This window comes from Ranitomeya imitator, chromosome 6 (genome assembly GCF_032444005.1).
Source record: "Ranitomeya imitator isolate aRanImi1 chromosome 6, aRanImi1.pri, whole genome shotgun sequence".
Classification (NCBI taxonomy): domain Eukaryota; kingdom Metazoa; phylum Chordata; class Amphibia; order Anura; family Dendrobatidae; genus Ranitomeya; species Ranitomeya imitator.
Window position 1 is genome coordinate 37,011,427 of NC_091287.1, and position 22,823 is coordinate 37,034,249.

At 46.0% G+C, this 22,823-nt stretch overlaps 1 protein-coding gene across 2 annotated transcripts in view; it reads left to right on the top strand.

Moving 5' to 3' along the window:
* Positions 1-22,823, top strand: part of RUNDC3B (RUN domain containing 3B) — a 150,661-nt gene that overhangs the window by 76,018 nt on the left and 51,820 nt on the right. For both annotated transcript variants that reach the window (XM_069729460.1, XM_069729459.1), the window contains exons 3-7: positions 373-506; positions 669-754; positions 8,685-8,774; positions 10,395-10,475; positions 18,774-18,942. In XM_069729460.1, coding sequence (XP_069585561.1) covers positions 373-506; positions 669-754; positions 8,685-8,774; positions 10,395-10,475; positions 18,774-18,942 — 560 coding nt within the window. The remainder of the gene's footprint in view (positions 1-372; positions 507-668; positions 755-8,684; positions 8,775-10,394; positions 10,476-18,773; positions 18,943-22,823) is intronic.

Genomic DNA, 22,823 nt, shown 5'->3' on the forward strand with positions numbered 1-22,823 from the left:
CAGTGGGGGGTACCCTATAGCCCTGTGTGCATCATTGGTATTGCTATACAGTTGTTTCACCAGCCCCATTATTTCTTTATTTCTTTTATTTTTTATTAAGTATATCTTTTACGGGACTTATTGACTGTGGCTTTTCTGTGGAGTATTAGGAGCTCTGGATTATAGCATAAGCCATTGCCTAAATTCAGCAGCTTTACCTGGAACCACAGGAAAAAAAATAAAAATAAATATAAATATATATATATATATATATATATATATATATATATATATATATATATATATATATATATATATATAGTATTTATTATAGTTCTGTGCTCAACCATTTATGGGCTCACAATCTCTATCTCCGGCTCCGTTTCCCTGCAGGTCAGCTTACCTGGTTTGGTTATGAAAGTCCTCGAAGCTTTTGGGATTACATACGGGTCGCATGTTCTAAAGTATCCCACAGTTGTATCTGTAGTATTGAGAACATGGAAAATGTCAGCTCCTCCAGGGCAAAGGTAAGAAATTCTATGTGACACCTTGGGATACCTGATACTTCTATCCTGGGGGTCCACAATTCCTCTCCATAATGGCAGAGACCATCCACTTTGCTAAGGGGTCTTTATCTTTTCTGTGTACTAATTGCTGTACATTTCTTGATGTCTATTCTTTCATTTTAGGGAAGGGCTTGGATCAGGGTTGCACTTATGGAAAAACGCCTGTCTGAATATATTACAGCTGCACTTAGAGACTACAAAACCACAAGGTATAATGAGACACATTTCAATAGTGATGTATTTTATTTTTTTTATTATTATTATTAAATTAGATTTTTTGAACTAGTGTGGCTATATAGGATATAGAACAACATTTAAAACAATACCTGTATTGTAGTATTCCAGTGGTAGTATGCCAGGGCTGAAAAATCAAGCTTTAAAGACACATGCAAATTAGCCTGGAAGTGTCTTGGGGGCGTGTTGGTACGAGTGCATATGACACGCCCCCTTACACTTCGAGACAAATTTCATGTGGCTTCAAAGCTTATATTCTCAGCGCTGGTGCATGAGATTATTACAAGACAGGTACTGTTTTTCTTGTTTTACCAGGGCCTATACAGCCAGACCAGTATTTTTATTATTTATTCATCCTGAAAATACTTGCAATTGACGAGTCCTGTGCACCGCTTGCTGTGTTGTCCGTGCATACTTGGTGCAACCATATACCAGGTTGTCGCAATACAGAGAAATCCAGGACCCAGGGCACCAGACGTCCTCCTTTTGTAACTTTATTAGTGCAGAAAAATTACAACGTTTCAGCCATGCAGGGCCTTTATCAAGCCGTAGAAAGTCAAATACTTATCTCTCTTTTTCTATGGCTTGATAAAGGCCCTGCGTGGCTGAAACTTTGTGATTTTTTTTGCATTAATAAAGTTACTGAAAGGAGCACGTCTAGTGCCCTGGTTCCAGAATATCTCCAGGCACCCTTTAATACTTTCTATCCATTACATTGGGGTGTAAAAGAAAAAAAAAAAAAACGACACTGATATCTATAATATCATCGATATACTCACTAGTTGTCTGAACATAGTGACCATTTATACATTGCAGTGCAGTATTTCTGTATTGTAGTTTCTTATGCCAGTCAGTGTAAAACTAGTCCCTAAGTTCGGGTCTAAAAGTCATACACCTGTAACCGCCCTGGGGTCTTCATTAGACCCCCATCTGTCATTCCATTCCATTGAATAACAGGTGTCCCAAAAGTGGTAACAGAGGAAAGCCCTTATCTGTGTCTAACCACCGGGTGCCACTGTTGTGACTGAAAGGTTTAACAGCCAGGATCAGGGTCATCTCTGATCCAACTCGTTCCAGCAGAGTTTCATCAGTGATTTACACTTCTCACTGTTTGCAAATGGTGCATGCAAAGCTCCTGTGCACAGACCATAACCTACCCCATATGTGCCTTGCTTTATGACATGGGTTTAAAGTTTGCCCGGGATTTAAAAAAAAAAAAAAAAAGTGTGTTTTTTCTTTTTTTTTTTATCCCATTCCTAAAAAGAAAAGCTGAGATAAAAAACAAAAAACAAAACAAATACCATGTAGTAAATAAATAAATAGTAATAGTTTGGATCAAATTAATGTATAAGCCATCCCACCACGACAAGGTGATCCTACTCAGGACGGTCCTAACTGTTGTAGTTGACTTCACTAGTAGTGATGAGCGAGTGTACTCTTTTTTTGGGTTTTCCCGAGCACACTCGGGTGGTCTCCGAGCATTTGTTAGAGCATTTGATAGTGTTCGGAGATTTAGTTTTCATTGCAGCAGCTGAATGATTTACAGCTACTAGCCAGCTTGAATACATGTGGGAATTCCCTAGCAACCAGGCAACCCTCACATGTACTCAGCCTGGCTAGTATCTGTAAATCATTCAGCTGCCGCAATGAAAACTAAATCTCCGAGCAGTTACAAATACTCGGAGATCACCCGAGCGTGCTCGAGAAAACCTGAGTACACTCGCTCATAACTACTCACTATGCATCAGCAGATGTAGAAAATAGAATTAGATTTACCGGTAATTTGGTTTCTAGGAACCTTCCACGACAGCATAGGACGATGTCTCCATTCCCTAATGGGGGACAGGAAGCATGAGAGGTTAAAAGCCCCTTCTCCCTCCAAATCGCCAGTGACTTACAACAGATACCATAGCACTAGCTACCTTTAAGGGACCCAAGATAAATCCAAGGAAAAGGAGGGAATTAGTGCTGTCGTGGAAGGTTCCTAGAAACCGAATTACCGGTAAGTCTAATTCTATTTTCTCTAGTCACTTTCCACGACAGCATACGAGGAGTACCAACCAATTCTGCACTAGGGGGGACAATAGCCTGGAGAACTTTCCGGCTAAAGACTAGATCCCTATTGGACAATAAGTCCAATCTGTAGTGTTTGGTAAAGGTATGTGGTGAAGACCATGTTGCGGCCCTGCAGATCTGCTCGATGGAAGCGCCTGCTCTTTCTGCCCATGACACTGAAGTAGACCTTGTAGAGTGGGCCTTGACCTTGATTGGAGGAGTCAAGTTCTGGGCCTGATAGGTTTCATATATGGCCCTTTTGATCCAACTAGAAATAGTACTTTTTGCCACCTTCCTTCCTTTATTCTGACCTGACAGATAGACAAACAGGTTTTGATCAACTCTGAAAGAGCTAGTTTGTTCAAGATAATGTAGAATAGTCCGTCTAACATCGAGAGAATGGAACTCTTCTTCTTTTGGGTTTTCTGGGTTCTGGCAGAAGGAAGGAAGAATAATATTCTGAGAACAGTGAAAATCAGACACCACCTTCGGCAGAAAAGATGGATCAAGCCGGAGAATTATAGAGTCATCTGTAATTAACAAGTAAGGTTCTCTAACCGATAAGGCTTGAAGCTCCCCCACATGTCTCGCTGTGGTAATCGCTACCAGAAAGGCAGCCTTGTATGACAGGTATTGAGGAGAACGGGAAGTTAAGGGCTCGAACAGTGCTTGCGTGAGCTCCCTGAGGACTAGATTCAAGTCCCATGAGGGTACCATGGGTTGTTTCCTAGGCTGCGATCTTAGAGCTGATACCATGAATCTTCTGATCCAACGGTGGTTGGCCAGGTCCTGGTCACAAACAGCGCTGAGAGCGGAAACCTGAACTTTTAGAGTGCTGGGTCTAAGGCCTAACTCTAACCCATGCTGAAGGAAATCCAATATTTGGGATATATTCGGATGGAGTGGATCTGGTTTATTAGGTAGACAGAAAGACGAGAATGTTTTCCACACTTTACCATAGATTGCATTAGTAACAGGCTTCCTGGACTTTTGCAAAGTAGAAATTACAGCATCTGACAGCCCTCTAGCACTTAGGACCTGGGCCTCAGTAACCAGGCCGCTAGGTTCAATTTTTGGGGATTCTGGTGTTGGAAGGGTCCCTGAAGGAGAAGGTCGGAATCTACTGGCAGGTGAACTGGACTGTCTATCTGTAGTTCGATAATGAGATTGAACCAGCTTCTTTTTGGCCATACTGGAGCAACTAGGATGGTTGGCACCTGTTCCTCTCTGATCTTTCGAAGGGTTTTCGCCAATATTGGGGTTGGCGGGAAGGCGTAGGCTAATCGGAAGTTCCATGCCTGGACGAGCATCCACTCCTTTGGAATTGTCCCTGGGATTCAGGAAAAAAAAGGTTTGGACCTGTGAATTTTGGTCTGAGGCGAATAAATCGACTTCTGGTAGACCCCATCTGTCTACCAACATCCTGAAGACTCTTCTGTTCAGGCTCCATTCTCCTGGCTGAATGTCCTGACGACTTGGGAAATCCGCCTGCAGGTTGGAAGACCCCTTCAAGTGGACGGCTGTGAGAGAGAGAAGATGCTTTTCGGCCCAACAGAATATTCGGTTTGAGACGCTTCTTAAACTGTTGAACTTTGAGCTCCCCTGATGCCGGAGGTGAGCAACAGTTGTCGTGTTGTCCGAATAAATTTTGACATGATTCCCTGATATTAGGCCGCCTGCTGCTAGGAGAGCCTCCTCCACTGCTTTCAACTCCCTGAAGTTGGAGGATCTGGCGCTTGTTGCCTGATTCCAGCATCCCTGGAAGGGAGTATGCAAAATTACTGTCTCCCAGCTGGCATTTGCCAGCCGTTTGCTGGCATTGGTTGTAATTGTCACAAAGGGGGGATTGTGACCAGCTCACACCCATGCGGATATATCTGGGGTTCAACCACCATGCTAGGGATGCCTTCACGCTCCCCGGAGTGTGTACTCTTTTGTTCAGGGAACCCGGATTTCCAGCCCAGTTTGCGAGGATGTGGGCTTGAAGGGTTCTGGAATGGGCCTGAACCCAAGATACCGACTGAATACAAGCCATCATAGAGCCTAGGACTGACATGCTTTTCCGTAGAGTCGGAGATCTGTCCTCTCTGAGATCTATAACCTTCTCTATTATCGCTCGATGATGATCTTCCGGGAGAAACGATTTCTGTTTTACTGAGTCTAACAGAACCCCCAGAAACCTCCTTGATTTGGAAGGTTGTAGCTGGGACTTCCTCAGATTTGGGAGCCACACCAAGGTTTTGAGAATGTCGAGGGTTTTTGAAACATGATCGTTGAGAATCTGAGCCGAGGGGGCTATAAGCAGCAGATCGTCCATGTATGGAACAATACAGAATCCCTGACTCTGGATGTAAGACACGGCCTCTGCCATTATCCTGGAGAATACTCTCAGCGCTGAAGAAATGCCGAAAGGGAGCACGTTGTTGATTGAACTGTATTGCAAACCTGAAATACTTTCTGTGCCGGGGATGAATCGGTACATGAAAGTAGGCGTCCTTTAGGTCGATGGTTGCCATGAAAAAATTTTGACCTATCAGGGGAATAGCAGATTTCACCGATTCCATTTTGAACCTATGGTATAGGATATGACAATTGAGATCTTTTAGATTTATTATGACTCGCGCCTCCCCTGATGGCTTCTTTACCAGGAAGAGACGAGAGTAATGGCCTGAACCCCATTCCTCGGGGGGGGGGGGGGGTACTGGGGAGATTGCATTTGATTTTAGAAGATCCCCAAGGCCTGTCATCATCATTGTTTGTGCTCCCTGAGAGTTCGGAGAGGTAATTCTCAGATTCCGAGGTGGGGAAGATATGAATTCTATGAGAAGGCCCTCCTGAAGAACATTGAGTACCCATTGATAATTGGTAATGGCCCGCCAATGATGCATGAAGTGTGCGAGCCTCCCCCCCACCGGGACAGAGTCATTTATCTTGCTGTTGCTGCTGCTGGGGAATGAGGATATTTTTCCCTTTGCCCTTAGCATAGCTCCATCACCCAGTTTTCCCTTTATCTCTTGTTTGAGGGGTATTAGTTTGGCGACACGAAAAAATCTTTTTCTGACCGGCTTCTGTTCTGGAACGGCCTTTTTTCTATCTGTGGCCTTTTCCAGAATTTCATCCAGATTGGGCCCGAAAAGATAATCACCTTTAAAAGGAATTGAGCACAGCTTAATTTTGGAGGTAACATCGCCGCTCCACATTTTAAGCCAGAGGGCCCTACGGGCTGAATTAGATTGGACTAAGGATCTGGCCGCAATTCTAATGGACTCTATAGAGGCGTCCGCTAAGAAAGCTGAGGCCTTTTGGGGCATGGGAAGAGAGTCCAATAGCTCCCCTCTGGAGGTATCCTGAGCAATATGTTTCTCCAGCTCGTCCATCCAACGAGACAGGGCTCTGGCAACACAGGTGGCAGCAATATTAGATTTTAACCCCAAGGTGGATGTTTCCTTTCCATCTTTCTGTCTAGCGGATCTCTCAACTGTGAGGAGTCCTCAAAGGGGAGAGAGGTTTTCTTTGCTACCCTTGACACCTGTATGTCCAGTTTAGGTATGTCCCATGAAGGGGAACTTGCCTCTAAGGGAAACCCGTGTTTCATTTCAGAGAGGGTGGATAGGCGGGAGCTCCCACTCCTGAGATATTAAATATTTTTATGCACCAGGAACCGCATCTGTCTCTCCAATTTCAATCCTCCGAACATTTCATCCTGTATAGATTGAGGAACAGATTCCTCCTGTAACCCCATCGTGTTACGTACAGCCATTACTAACTCGTCAGTATAATCAGAGAAGAAAAAATATTTTCTTGCGTCCGCAAATTTAGGAGATGAAGATTCATCCCATCTCTCAGAAGAAGATGAAAATGAGTGATCGGACTCCGAGGCCTCAGAGTCCTCAAATTGTACTTTTTTTTTAGAAGGAGAGGGACCCTGCAGCTGTGGAGGAGGGGGAGGATTGAAGGCGGCTAGAGAGGTTTGCACTTCATGCTTGACTGGGGCCCGGATTTCGTCAAGGAGGGAAGGCTGCTCGGCTCTGACAACTTTATCCGTGCACCCCTGACACAGCTTTTTCTCCCATAGAGAGGAAAGCTTTACATTGCAGATTGCACATTTAGACGTCTTTTTGGCCTTGATTTTCTGAGTAGACTTACCTCCCAGAAAAAAGAGAGGTAGAGTGGTGTAAGGATCAGAAGGGCCCCACTAATCCTAGCCTCGGACCCACCCCGCATCCGACTTACTGGAGCAGGGACAGCGCTGGGCTCTGCAGATGCAGGGCAGGAAGCACCATCCATTGTGACAGGGATCCGTCTTACCTGGAGGTGTCTTCAGGCTGGTTTATATAGGAATAATTCCAGCCCCCAGCGCAGGTGAATCAGGTTCCCCTCCTCCCCGGGTCCTGGAGCAGGCCTCCACGTGGAAAGGTGTGCTCTGTGCGGCTTCAGCGGTCCTGAGGGCGCTAGGAGGCCGGACCAGGAAGTGTATGCGCTTCAACATGCGTTCCAGCAAAGAGCGCAGGACCGGAAGTGACGCGCGCGCAACGATGACTTCACTTCCGGGACGCACGACGCTTCAGCAGGAGAGAAGGACAAGGCGGTGAGCTCATGGAGGCCACCGCCGGGGATCACTGGCCCGCTTTACCTCCGCAGAGGCGCAGGTTGGCCAGGAAGGTCCCGAGTCTGGGGGAGACGGAAGCAGCAAGAAGAGGAGGAAGGCAGAGCCCTGACCACCACTGCCCGGCAGGAAAAAACAGGTACACTGCAGTCGCCGACCACGCAGCATACGAGAACCTCTCCATGCCCCATGGGGGACAGGAAAGACGCTGGCGATTTGGAGGGAGGAGGGGCTTTTAACCTCTCGTGCTTCCTGTCCCCCATTAGGGAATGGAGGCGTCCTTCTATGCTGTCGTGGAAGGTGACTAGAGAAAAATAGATAGCAGGGGTGTCTGAACAGATAGGACCCAGGTAATACCCTGCCCTTATCTATTTAGCGTTGGGTACCATCCCGATTGGGTACACCTTGTCATGGTGGGATGGATTTAACTTTTTTTTTTTTTATCCAAGCAACGTTTGCTAAGCACCCTGTGTTATTTACATGCACTGTTACTATTTATTTATTTATTACAGGGTATTTGCTCACTTTATTTTAGGTTCTGCTTGTTTAATGGCCACAATGTGAATTCACACCTATACCTTGCACTCGTACCAACGTATGCTCTGGTTCAATTTTCCTTTAAAAAGAAAGTGTATAATCTTCTAGTTTGGGCTACAAAACCGATAAAACAATATTAAAAAAAAAATCTCTAAAACCTACACTAGTGGCTTATTCACACATCAGTATTTTGAACCAAAGTTTTTAAACCAAAACCAGCAGTGGAACTTACAGAGAAAAACTATAATTGAAAGATCGACCCCAGTTCTGTGTTTTGGAGACGCTCTTGGGTTTTAGACGTGCGAATAGAGATTAAAAAATACTAATGCGTGAATAAAGCCTAAGGCAGAATATGACGGTACATCTAAACCACAAAAGCGAGAAAACAACTGTATAAATTGCCCTTCACTGTCTGCCCGCTGCAGCACATGGCAGGCTGGTCGCGATATTGGCTCTGTGGTTTCCTCTAGATAATATGCAAATTTAGTTTTATGCGTTTTTTTTTTTTCTCTAGCTGAGAAAATTGCAATCTGTGAGCGCAGAGCATTAATCACAATGTACTCTCCCGTACAGATAATGCCATAAAAATTCAATGAAATGCACAGTCGGGGTTTGCGCTGGCGGTTATGTTATAATAATGTATTGCAGACCCGCTGTGTTACTGACAATCTGTTTGCTAAACTGAAAGCTGTTTTCTTGCCCCATAGGAGGTTTTATGACGATGGAGCTATAGTCTTAGGTGAAGAAGCAAACATGCTCGCGGGTATGCTGCTTGGACTCAATGCCATTGATTTCAGGTAGGGTTACCACGGTACTAATAGTGCACACAGAGGCCGCGCGGAATTAGTTAAGGGAATACATTACTAATGCGTTTCGGAGGTTGAAGAAATATTGATTCTCTTCCCAATACCTTGCTTCCCTTCACACAACAACAGAATAAAAGGGAAACTGTCAGCAGGATTAGGAGTTCACATCGCCACAAGCAAGAAATCCAGAACCGTTTCCAATAATGATCTCCTGTCTTTTGACTGGTTCGTCATAAAGGAGAAAAATCACTTTGATCATTGACTCTCACACCAAGAACCTAATCAATAGTCACCTCCAGAGATATCCGTTGCATGTACAGTGCGTTATCGTTTCATTGCTCATGGGACATCAATAGAGTCTGGAAGGAAACCAACCAGACTGTTTACTGTATTTTTCACCTTTGATTCAGAACAATAAAAAAAAATCTCACTCTTGTCAAATCTATCAAAAGGTGATCGGTTCCCTTTTTAATTATGAAATACTAGTTACTTGCAGCCACCACTAGAGGGAGCTAATCGAAGACTGGATTATTATTGAATTCAATAAGAGGTGTCTAAATCTCTCTTTAAAATACCTCCTCCTAGTGGCAGCACCTTTCTGTGATGATATTGTTTGTCCAGGCTTGGGGTTCAAGTCCTCAGTCATTCCATGCACGCTATCAGGATTCTCCAGGGAACGGACGGGCGTGTGACCACAAGTATGCAATTTGCATGTATGCGGTCACATGATGAATCGAGCAAGGTCGGACATGTCTAGTTGGAATGTATCCGGGAGTATGCAAATCGCATACTTGCGGTCACATGACTGGATAATCCTGAAAGCACGCACTGTGCATGCTGTGATGATTCACAAGTCTGCAGTCACATCAAGTGACTGCAGATTTGAGCCCCAAGCTCAATCCCTTTAAATCGGACCTGTCGTTTGCTTGAAAAACTGTAAAAAAAAAAAAAAATAATAAAATTGTATAAGTCCCTGAGCTCCCCAATTCTGCCTCTTATTTCCATTTTGCACTGTGTTGCTCCATTGCGGAGATATTCACATTACTGCAGCATGAGAAATCCCTGCTTTGCAGTCCAACTGAGTGTTTTTTTTATACTATCCTCTGGGGACGGGTGCTTTCACTCCTTCCTCTCAGATGTAGCCAATCACAGCTCAGCAGCATATGAGACTTATAGGCTGATAGCTCGGCTGCTGAGCTGTGATTGGCAGCATCTGGGAGGAAGGGGTAAAAGTTGCACGCCTCCAGAGAAGACTCTGAAGAAACGCCCAGCTGTTCTACAAACAGAGATTTCACATGCTGCGCTCCCTAAGAAACAAATATGAATATCTCTGTAACAGAGTGATGCAGCACAAAACGGAAAAAAGCGTCAGAATCAGGGGAGCGCTGGCTTTTTTACCAGATATTTAAATCCATAGAGTAGAGATAACTGACTGATGGCTGGGAGTCCAGCTGATGGGAATAGAGTTTTGGATCCAGCAAATTATGTTCCTGGTCTATCGAGATCTGCCAGTACAGTATGTCTCACTAATCATTAACGGATCCTAGTAGATAATCGGGAGGTGTATACGGTATTATTCTGCCGCTAATTGTATCTGCATATTCCCTGTAGCTTTTGCCTTAAAGGAGAGGGTCTGGATGGGAGCTACCCAGCGGTTATAGACTACACACCTTATCTCAAGTTTACTCAGAGGTGAGATAATACTTTACATTTCTTGTTGGGTTTGCTTACATTACTGGATACTGTGAACGGACATGTTTGTTATGTTTTAAATGTTATTTTACATGTGGATATTATTTATGTAATAATTGGCGGAACTGTTGTAAATACATCACATTATTAAGTTTATCCTCCTCATGAGTTGCAGCAAGTTACAGCTAATCTCCAAAGGGCCTGTGCACACATTGCAGATTTGTCGTGTTTTTTTATTTTTCTGCACAGATTTGTCACAATAAAAACCTGAAGGGTTTTCCTGATATTAGCAAAGAGAATGAGAAGAGAAGGATCCTGAAGTCTCATGCACACGTTGCAGATTTGGTGCAGATTTTTAGGTTGTGTGCACACAGTGCGTTTTTGATACGTTTTCGCAGCGGTTTTTCCCGCAACAGAAATGGGCCTAAAACGCTAAGGAATCCTTATGCAAGCTAATTCAATGACAGTTCTGAAGTGTTGTGTACATGATCAGTAAATTTCCTTAAGTATTTGCAGTGCGTTTTTGTTCTGCAGCATGTCCATTCTTTGTGCGTTTTTGCAGCGTTTTTCACCCATTGACTTCGATAGTCAGTCAAATCCACAGGAAAAACGCAGGTATAAAATTGTTTGTGGATTTGCTGCCTTTTTGTTTTGCATTTTACCGACTTCCTATGGTGTCATCTGTGTGACAGCGTGGGAAACACTGGCGCGGTGGTTCTTATCAGCGGTAACGCTACCGCCGGTAAGACGGTCAGTCAGAGCGGTGCTGGATCATCCTGTCAGATGTCAGCATGACTTCGCAGCTGTGACTGTGACCCACGGTAACCCTACCACAAACTGTCGGTCAGAGCGCTGCGGGGTCATGGTGTCAGATGTCATCGTGACCCTGCAGATGTGACTGTGACCCACGGTAACCCTACCACAAACTGTCGGTCAGAGCGCTGTGGTGTCATGGTGTCAGATGTCAGCGTGACCCTGCAGATGTGACCTGCTGTAAAAAGCTTACCGCAGGTCAGCAGGCGTGGGCTGACGAGACTACTGCTCCCATCGGGCTACGTGTGCTGTCACTGATAACAGTGACAGCAGGCAGGGCTGCCACTAGAAATTTCGGGGCCCCATACTGGCAAATTTTTCGGGGCCCCCTTGAGACTCCGCCCAGGCTCCACCCCAGCCCCGCCTCCAGGCTTCACCCCTCGAACTGTCCACAGTCCCACCGCTCTCCCTTGGAAAAACTCCACTTCTCACCTATCACACATTAACAGTTCCCATCACCAGATCACACATATTGCCGGCAGCTTTTGTTTTGGCCAAAAGATTTTTTTTAAGCCGCCACCATAACACGGTAGACACTTTTGGCCGGGCCCTACTCTACTGTAACCTATTAAATATTTGTTAAAATATGCAATACAATTTAGGTATATTTTTATACGTCTCTAGGTGAAGTCCTTCATCTTTCATCCAGCACAGACCGCCGTCACTTCTTCCAGCCAGGACTTAACTGTGTTATTTCCTGCAAAGACATCTCGAGCTCCGCTTGCAGAACACATTACTTAATTTTTCCCAACTTCTACATTACGCCACATGAAGAAAAAAAGGCGACATAGTATCACTCTACACAGTAACAGGACCGCCCCTCCCCCATTTAAAACAGTGTCCTCAAAAAATAAATACGTAACTGCAGTAATAATATCCCTTAATTAGCCCCTATGGTAACAATATTCCCCATCCTGGCCCCCGTGTGTCTCATTCCTGGCGTCAGCCATATGTTCTCCCATCCTGCCCTCATGAGTATCCATTCTGCCCCATATGATCTCCCAATCCTGCCCATATGATCTCCCCATCCTGCCCCATCTGTCTCCATCGTATCCATCCTGCCCCATGATTCTGCACGATCTGTCTTCAATCCTGCCCCCAGTGTCTCCAATCATGCCCCCATGTCTTTCATTCTGTCAATCATGCCCGTATCTCCATTCTGCCTCCAGTGTCTCCAGCATTTCTGCCCCCAGTGTCTCCAGCATTTCTGCCCCCAGTGTGTCCAGCATCTCTGCCCCAGTGTGTCCAGCATCTCTGCCCCAGTGTGTCCAGCATCTCTGCCCCAGTGTGTCCAGCATCTCTGCCCCAGTGTGTCCAGCATCTCTGCCCCAGTGTGTCCAGCATCTCTGCCCCAGTGTGTCCAGCATCTCTGCCCCAGTGTGTCCAGCATCTCTGCCCCAGTGTGTCCAGCATCTCTGCCCCAGTGTGTCCAGCATCTCTGCCCCAGTGTGTCCAGCATCTCTGCCCCAGTGTGTCCAGCATCTCTGCCCCCAGTGTGTCCAGCATCTCTGCCCCAGTGTGTCCAGCATCTCTGCCCCAGTGTGTCCAGCATCTCTGCCCCAGTGTGTCCAGCATCTCTGCCCCAGTGTGTCCAGCATCTCTGCCCCAGTGTGTCCAGCATCTCTGCCCCAGTGTGTCCAGCATCTCTGCCCCAGTGTGTCCAGCATCTCTGCCCCAGTGTGTCCAGCATCTCTGCCCCAGTGTGTCCAGCATCTCTGCCCCAGTGTGTCCAGCATCTCTGCCCCCAGTGTGTCCAGCATCTCTGCCCCAGTGTGTCCAGCATCTCTGCCCCAGTGTGTCCAGCATCTCTGCCCCCAGTGTGTCCAGCATCTCTGCCCCCAGTGTGTCCAGCATCTCTGCCCCCAGTGTGTCCAGCATCTCTGCCCCCAGTGTGTCCAGCATCTCTGCCCCCAGTGTGTCCAGCATCTCTGCTCCCAGTGTGTCCAGCATCTCTGCCCCCAGTGTGTCCAGCATCTCTGCCCCCAGTGTGTCCAGCATCTCTGCCCCCAGTGTGTCCAGCATCTCTGCCCCCAGTGTGTCCAGCATCTCTGCCCCCAGTGTGTCCAGCATCTCTGCCCCCAGTGTGTCCAGCATCTCTGCCCCCAGTGTGTCCAGCATCTCTGCCCCCAGTGTGTCCAGCATCTCTGCCCCCAGTGTGTCCAGCATCTCTGCCCCCAGTGTGTCCAGCATCTCTGCCCCCAGTGTGTCCAGCATCTCTGCCCCCAGTGTGTCCAGCATCTCTGCCCCCAGTGTGTCCAGCATCTCTGCCCCCAGTGTGTCCAGCATCTCTGCCCCCAGTGTGTCCAGCATCTCTGCCCCCAGTGTGTCCAGCATCTCTGCCCCCAGTGTGTCCAGCATCTCTGCCCCCAGTGTGTCCAGCATCTCTGCCCCCAGTGTGTCCAGCATCTCTGCCCCCAGTGTGTCCAGCATCTCTGCCCCCAGTGTGTCCAGCATCTCTGCCCCCAGTGTGTCCAGCATCTCTGCCCCCAGTGTGCCCAGCATCTCTGCCCCCAGTGTGCCCAGCATCTCTGCCCCCAGTGTGCCCAGCATCTCTGCCCCCAGTGTGCCCAGCATCTCTGCCCCCAGTGTGCCCAGCATCTCTGCCCCCAGTGTGCCCAGCATCTCTGCCCCCAGTGTGCCCAGCATCTCTGCCCCCAGTGTGCCCAGCATCTCTGCCCCCAGTGTGCCCAGCATCTCTGCCCCCAGTGTGCCCAGCATCTCTGCCCCCAGTGTGCCCAGCATCTCTGCCCCCAGTGTGTCCAGCATCTCTGCCCCCAGTGTGCCCAGCATCTCTGCCCCCAGTGTGCCCAGCATCTCTGCCCCCAGTGTGCCCAGCATCTCTGCCCCCAGTGTGCCCAGCATCTCTGCCCCCAGTGTGCCCAGCATCTCTGCCCCCAGTGTGCCCAGCATCTCTGCCCCCAGTGTGCCCAGCATCTCTGCCCCCAGTGTGCCCAGCATCTCTGCCCCCAGTGTGCCCAGCATCTCTGCCCCCAGTGTGCCCAGCATCTCTGCCCCCAGTGTGTCCAGCATCTCTGCCCCCAGTGTGTCCAGCATCTCTGCCCCCAGTGTGTCCAGCATCTCTGCCCCCAGTGTGTCCAGCATCTCTGCCCCCAGTGTGTCCAGCATCTCTGCCCCCAGTGTGTCCAGCATCTCTGCCCCCAGTGTGTCCAGCATCTCTGCCCCCAGTGTGTCCAGCATCTCTGCCCCCAGTGTGTCCAGCATCTCTGCCCCCAGTGTGTCCAGCATCTCTGCCCCCAGTGTGTCCAGCATCTCTGCCCCCAGTGTGTCCAGCATCTCTGCCCCCAGTGTGTCCAGCATCTCTGCCCCCAGTGTGTCCAGCATCTCTGCCCCCAGTGTGTCCAGCATCTCTGCCCCCAGTGTGTCCAGCATCTCTGCCCCAGTGTGTCCAGCATCTCTGCCCCAAATGTCCAGCATCTCTGCCCCATGATCCTGCATGATCTGTCTTCAATCCTGCCCCCAGTGTCTCCAATCATGCCCCCATGTCTTTCATTCTGTCAATCATGCCCGTATCTCCATTCTGCCCCCAATGTCCAGCATCTCTGCCCCCAATATCCAGCATCTCTGCCCCAGTATGTCCAGATTCTCTGCCCCCAATGTCCAACATCATGCCCCGGGGCCCCCTGGATCGCCGCTCTCAAAAAAAAAAAAAAAAAAAAACAAAACATGAGTTCTTACCTGGCCGCGCCCCTGCGGCGGGCAAAGCTCACTCCCTCCATGCTGGTGAAGCGCGCACTTGCCGGCGGCGGACAATGCGTCAGACGCCGGCGAAGTGCGCGCTGCAGCTGAAGTCAGCTGCCAGCCTCCGATTGGCTGGCGGCTGTTAACTATTGACGTGCGGGCCCGGTGAGCAGATGAGATGGGGCCCGATGTGGGCCCCCTCTACCCACCGGGCCCCATACGCCAGTCAGGGCAGTAGTGCTCTGATGGCGGCCCTGACAGCAGGTGCCGCTGATGGGAGACTGTTGTGAATTCTGTGGCAGAGCTCCCTCCTGTGGTCACAAGTGGTACTTCGGCTGGTTCTCTCTGTGAGCTTCCGTTGGTGGAGGAAAGTGGTACTGCGGCTTCTGAGTTTCCTTCCTCAGGTGATGTGGTGAAGTCGTTAGGTGCTGCTCTATTTAACTCCACCTAGTGCTTTGATCCTGGCCTCCAGTCAATGTTCTAGTATTGGACCTGTTTCCTCCTGGATCGTTCCTGTGGCCTGCTGCTCTGCATAGCTAAGTTCCTCTTTGCTATTTGTTTGCTGTTTTTTTCTGTCCAGCTTGTCAATTTGTTTTTTTCTGCTTGCTGGAAGCTCTGGGACGCAGAGGGTGTACCTCCGTGCCGTTAGTTCGGTACGGAGGGTCTTTTTGCCCCCTTTGCGTGGTTTTTGTAGGGTTTTGTGTTGACCGCAAAGTTGCCTTTCCTATCCTTGCTCTGTTCAGAAAGTTGGGCCTCACTTTGCTAAATCTATTTCATCTCTACGTTTGTCTTTTCATCTTAACTCACAGTCATTATATGTGGGGGCTGCCTTTTCCTTTGGGGTATTTCTCTGAGGCAAGGTAGGCTTATTTTCTATCTTCAGGCTAGCTAGTTTCTCAGGCCGTGCCGAGTTGCATAGGGAGCGTTAGGCGCAATCCACGGCTGCCTTTAGTGTGGTTGGAGAGGATTAGGGATTGCGGTCAACAGAGTTCCCACGTCTCAGAGCTCGTTCTTGTTTTTTGGGTTATTGCCAGGTCACTGTATGTGCGCTGACCTCTATGTCCATTGTGGTACTGAATTACCTTTCATAACAGGAGACGTAGTCTCATCTGCCGGCACCTGTGCTCACAGTGAAAAAAAAAAAAGAGTAAAATTACATACATACTCAAATAAAAATAAAAACCCATTATACTCACCTAACACAAAATCCCAGATGTCCTTGTCTCCTAGAAATAATGTAAAATAATAAGCCAACCTATACTCACTGTCCACCTAATCCCAAGTGTCAGATGGCGATCTCATGTGTAGAGCAGTCACATCGGGAGATGTGACCGCTCTACCCGGCCGCCGGCGATACACTGACAGGAGGTAATCACTCCCGCAGTGTATCACTGAGCTGCCATGAGAGTTCACCGGAGTTCATCAGCTCCGGTGCTCTCACTTATGGCACCGCTGCGTGAGAACTTTCCCTCGTAGTGGTGCCGTAAGGGAGATCTCCGGAGCTGATCAGCTGATGAACCCCGGTGAACTCTGACGGCAGCTCAGTGATACACTGCGGGAGCGATTACCTCCTGTCAGTGTATCTCCGGCTGTCTTTTAGAGCAGTCACATCACTGATCTTAATTACCAGTCTTCTTCACAGATTAGCCACCCCTAATCTTTGATTATCAATTCATTTTGCAGTCAGAAATCTGCAAACTGAGAATCCATCAGTGAGCTTAGTCTAACATTAGTTGGTGAGTATTTTATCTGTCTTTCTATGAGTTCGGCTCAGCTGATTTATGATCACATCAAAGTTGGGCTCAACTTTGATGTGGTTTGTGGTAATAAATCAGCACAATTAGTTAAAAAAGACAAATAAAAGAGTAACAAATTCAGAATGAGCTCACTGATGGATTCTTATTTAACTCGTTCAGTAGTCAACAAAGTGAAGGGAAGCTCAAAGTCTTTAAGAGCTAAATAGAGAAGCATTTTTAATAAAAGCACGACAGAAAAATAATTTTTATGCCAAAATATATATTAAAGCAAACAATAATGCCCCTAAGGTGTCCATAGCCTTTAAAATTAACAAATATACAAAATTTGCAAGAACATTTTTTGCCTTTTGAATAATGATTTTATATTATTGGCTTTTTTTTTCTCCCAAGTACAAATATGACCAGAGCTTCGTATGGCGGCATAATTACTTCATTACATGGAATTCGCAGTACAGAAGTAATGCCTCTATAGCGAAGCATACAATTACCGTGGTCATGTCACGTAGGAAAATGCAGAAAGAAAGCCGGCTATTTTACTTAATGGAATTAATGATTGGGTTTCGGAAGGTTTTAATCCTGTTCTGAATTCTCGCACTTAACCACACGATGCAGACGCCCCCTGGGGATCTTTACATTTGATTTCCACAAGCAAAACGTGTTTACAGTGATTTCACAGTAATTGATTTTTCCTCTAAGGGAAGATTATAGCCAATTAAATAATAAAAAAAAATGAAAAAAAAAAATGAAAAAAAAAATTAGGGTATTTTAACAAGACCTGTGATACATGCACAGGAAAGGCAGCGTTCAGTGGTCTGCACACATGCACTATTTGGACAAAAGTGTGTGACCCCTAAACAGTCCACCTACAGGAGGTTCTATGGCCTCCCAGTCTAAGTCCATAGGCATTAATATGGAGTTGGCCCTTCTGCCGCTATAGCAGCTCCAGCTCTTCTGGGAAGACCTTCTACAAGCTTTTGGAGGAGTTTGGATATTTTTGCTCCTTAATCCAGAAGATCTTTACTGAGGTCAGACCCTGATGTCAGAGGAGGCCGTTCTCACAATCTTTCTTTAGTTCTTCCCAAAAGTGTTGGATGGGTTCAGGTCTGGGCGTTGGGTGGCCGGTCATGTTCTTTCACGCCAAACTCGCCCAGCTATGTCTGTATGGACACAGTCATGGGGGGGAAAAGAAAAGGACCTTCCCCAAATTGTCCCATAAAGTTGGAAGCTACAATTGTCCTATATGTCTTGTGCTGAAGCATTAAAATACCTCCTCACTAGAACTGGTAGTCGACCCCTGAAAATCATCCACAATCATCCCTCCTCCACCAAACTGTCCACAGTGCAGTAACGGGGTAACGTCCTCCTGGAATCGCCAAACCCAGACTCCTCCATCAGACCCCAGATAGAGTAGTGCGATCCGTCACTGCACAGAACACGTCTTCTCCAGAGTCCAGTGGTGGCGGCTTTACACCACTACATCCGACGCTCAGCATTGTGCTTGGTGATGTACGGCTCCATGCAGTGTTTGTGCTAATGTTAATACCAGAGGGTGGATGGAAAGGTTTGTGGATGATTGCCGCGCTTGCGGACAATTAATGAGACATATATCCCAGGATATAAAACGAAATGGTGGATTATTCGACGCGTTTCAAAGTACAAATAACTTCTTCATCAGGAAAGACCCCAAGTACACAGCAAGCAGAGAAGGTATCACCTAATTAGGTAGGACATTTCAAATATGAGCGCCCAAAAAAAAACCCACATGACAGATGTCAAAGTTCGGTCAGGTACCACATGATATTGATTATAAATCAATACATATCTGGAAATTATACATTTTGTGCCTAATGATATAAATTCTCCTAAAGGGTGATTTTAAGGTCCCGCCATTAAATGGGTTTTCCAACCTCACAGCTGAAAATGGCGTAAAATGACATTAAAATGAAAAAAATGTAAAAATTTTTCTTTTTGCGGTCATGAACCGGATCCAATGATATATATATAACTGACATTTTTGTCATCTTCCCAGCTCTGATAGTATCAGCAGTGATGAAGAAGAGCTCCGGACCTTAGGGAGCAGCGGCAGCGAGAGTAGCACTCCAGAAAATATCGGCCCTCCATTCGCCATGGATGAAAACAGCTGGTACAACAAGTGCAAGAGGGTGGAGCAGAAGTACCGGCTAGCCTTGGAGCAAAAGGTAACGCTAGAAAACGTCTTTTCCCAGCAGTGTGGGTGTGTTTGATCATTTTATACCTGCTGAACAAAGAGTTAAAAAGTAAGATGTACTGATGGGCAAATATTGGATTGCTCTGAGCATGTGCACCATTGAATATCCTTAGGATAAGCCATCAATATCAGGACGGCGGGGGTCTGACTCTCAATACCCCCATGATCAGCTGCATGAAGGTACCGCCAGTGAATGCCGCACCCCTTCATAGATTGTGAGACGCAGCTCCATACACTTCCTAGTGGTTGCGCCTGGTACTGCAGCTCTTTGTGCCAATAAACGCACCATGGATTTTACCGTACGAGTGATAGTTTTAAATGCCACCATTTAATTAACCATAAAAATATACTGAAAAATGGGGGGGGAAATAATTCTCGTTGGGTGGAATGGAGAGAGAAAAAGAAAAATAACGGGGAGAAATGTTGTGGGTTTTTTTTTTCTTTTAGTTACCCTCCTCTTGGAATTGTTTGTTCCTGTTTTTTAGTGCATTAAATGATAAAATGAATGGCGTCATTCAATAATTCAACTAAAAAAACAATGAGTGGAAAATTATAAAGGTATTGCTTTTGGAAAGCGAAGAGAAAAAAGTGGAATAATACAGCTAAAAAAAATGTTGAAAAATTATAGAATTATTGCTTTTGGAATGCGAAGAGGAAAAAAGAAGAAAAAGTGGATTTTTTTTTTCTTTACAAATGCAGAAATGCCCCTTATGTTTATTTTATTTGAATTGTTATATTTTGTAGATTTTTTTTTTTTTGCTGATTTTTACATTTTTCTAACATTATGTCAGTCTAGAAACTAACCGTTCCAGTGGCAAATTCGTCTCCAATGTTCCTGAGTGGTGCCTGTACGTAGCGTTCAGCAGCCTTACCGCGGAGCTGGGAGGACTGTCATATTCAGGCTCTCCGTATCCAGATATTTGCGTGAGCAAGAATGGATTTTCGATAGATTTTCTTGCTCTGACGTCCCAATCCCTTTTCCCTTCTTTTCTTCTAGCTGCAATTGAATATTTTACCTTTTGAAATTCAGAGTGGGAAAAGTATAATGAGAGAGTATGGATAGTGCGATAAGCTGCTCGGGTGGCGGTGCTGCCGGCACGTGTCGCTGCCGCTTCCATGAGCTTTCTCTGTCTACACGGCCACAGTCCTATTACAGGAGAGCATTAGCGGTAGATGTATACTTCCACACAATGCAGGTTTTATTCAATTCCGAAACATCAAGATTTCCTGCAGCTTTATCGGAACACTAAGCCATAAATCTATCTATTTTACATGTATTACACAATAAAACTTATTTCTTTCCTCGATATCCACTTTTTCAGGCTGGAGAGAAGCTATTCATCATGTGATCCTGTCCCATTTTTAGAATCGGCTCTCAATGGCAGATACGTAGTGCGTAGTTCGCGACCTTTCAATGGTTCTCGAGAAAAATAGAGGACTTGAAATCCGCACAAAAGGCAAAATATATGGTCAAAAATACAGTGCCATCTGAAAATGTACAGTGGATTTTCATACAGTGCTGTGTATGAGGCCGCACAACTACTTCTGCGTATTGAAAAGGGCTTTGCTGCCTTTAATTTCCAGTGATTTAAAGGGTTATTCCCAACATTTAAAGTTATCACATATCCAAAGGCCCGGTGTGAATAGTGCGGTGCTCTCACATCCTCGCCACTGCAGCTTTTATTGTATATGAGATTGCCAAGAATGGCAAAGTACCACACTTTGCTTTCTTCAGCCACCCCATAGAGCAGGGGTGTGAAAACTTTTTACTGCCAAGGGTCAATTGAATATTTCGAACCTCATTTGTGGGCCAAAATCTTCAACTTGAGAAATATGCTGGTACATATACATCACATTGAAGACACTGGGGATGCTGTATGTACATCACATAGGAGACACCAAGGAAGGTGTACTGTATATACATCGCATAGGAGACAGCAAGGAAGGTGGTTATACATCGCATAGGAGACAGCAAGGAAGGTGGTTATACATTGCATAGGAGACACCAAGGAAGGTGGTTATACATCACATAGGAGACACCAAGGAAGCTGAATATAGATCGCATAGGAGACACCAAGGAAGGTGGTTATACATCACATAGGAGACACCAAGGAAGGTGAATATACATCGCATAGAAGACACCAAGGAAGGTGTATATACATCGCATAGGAGACACCAAGGAAGATGTATATTCATCACATAGGAGACACCAAGGAAGGTGTATATACATCATATAGGAGACACTGGGGTTACAGCATAAACATCACATAAGAGACACTAGGGCTGAAACATATACAGTCATGGCTTAATGTTTTGGCACCCTTTAAATTGTGCCACAGAAATGAAGTATTTCTCCCAGAAAATTATTGCAATTACACATGTTTTGTTATACACATGTTTATTTCTTTTGTGTGTATTGGGGAAAAAAGGAAAAAAATAATGAAAAAGGGCAAATTGGACATAATTTCACACAAAAATGGGCCGGATAAAATTGGCACCTTTACAAAATTGTGAGTAAGCAGATTATTTCAAGCATGCAATGCTCGTTCAAATTCACCTGTGGCAGGTAACAGGTGTGAGACATATGAAAATCACACCAAAACCAGATAAAAAGGGGAGAAGGTGATTCAATCTTTGCACTGTGTGTCACACTAAGCATGGAGAGCAGAAAGAGAACTGCCAGAAGACTTTGAAACCAAAATTATTGAAAAAAATCAGCAATCTCAAGGTTACAAGTACATCTCCAGAGATCTTGATGTTCATTTGTCCACGATGCGCAACATAATCAAGAAGTTTACATCCATGGCACAGTAGATAATCTCCCTGGACATGGACGGCAGAGAAAAAATTATGAAAGGTTCAGGGCTGTGGAGTCGGTAAGCCAAACCTCCGACTCCTCAGTTTCCATGACACCGACTGCACCAAAATGCACTCCGAGTCCACGACTCTGACTCCACAGCCCTGGTAAGGTTACAGCACAGGATAGTTCGGATGGTGGATAAGCAGCCCCAATCAAGTTCCAAAGAAATTAAAGCTGTCCTGCAGGCTCAGGATGCATCAGTGTCAGTGCTAACTGTCCGTCAACATTTGGATGAAATGAAACACTATGGCAGAAGACCCAGGAGGACACTAGTGCTGACACAGAGACATAAAAAAGCTTGACTGCAGTTTGTACATGAGTAACCCAAAATCCTTTTGGGAAAGTGTCTTGTGGACAGATGAGACCAAGATAGAGCTTTTTGGTAAAGCACATTATTCTACTGTTTACTAAAAATATAATGAGGCCTACAAAGAAAAGAGCACAGTTACCTACAGTCAAATATGGTGGAATTTCAAAGGTGTTTTGGAGTTGTTTTGCTGTCTTTGGTACTGGGTGCCTTGACTGTGTACAAGGCATCATGAAATCTGAAGATTACTAAAGATTTTTGGCTCGCAATTTAGTACCCATGTCAGAAAGCTGGTTTTATGTCCTAGATCATGGGTCTTCCAGCAGGACAATGACCCCAAACATTCTTCAAGAAGCACCCAGGAATGGGTGGAAACAAATCGCCGGAGACTTCTGAAGTGGCAGCAATGAGTTCTTATCTAAATCCCATTGATCACATGTGGAGGGATCTTAAAATTGCTGCTGGGAGAAGGCGCCTTCAAATATGAGAGACCTGGAAGAGGTTGTAAAAGAAGAGTCCGAAATTCCAGTTGAGAGGTGTAAGAAGCTTGTTGATGGTTATAGGAAGGGATTGATTGCAGTTATTTATTCCAAAGGGTGCGCAAACAAATATTAAGTTGAGGGTGCCAACAATTTTGTGCGGTCCATTTTGGGGAGTTTGTGTGAATTGATGTGCAATTTGGCTT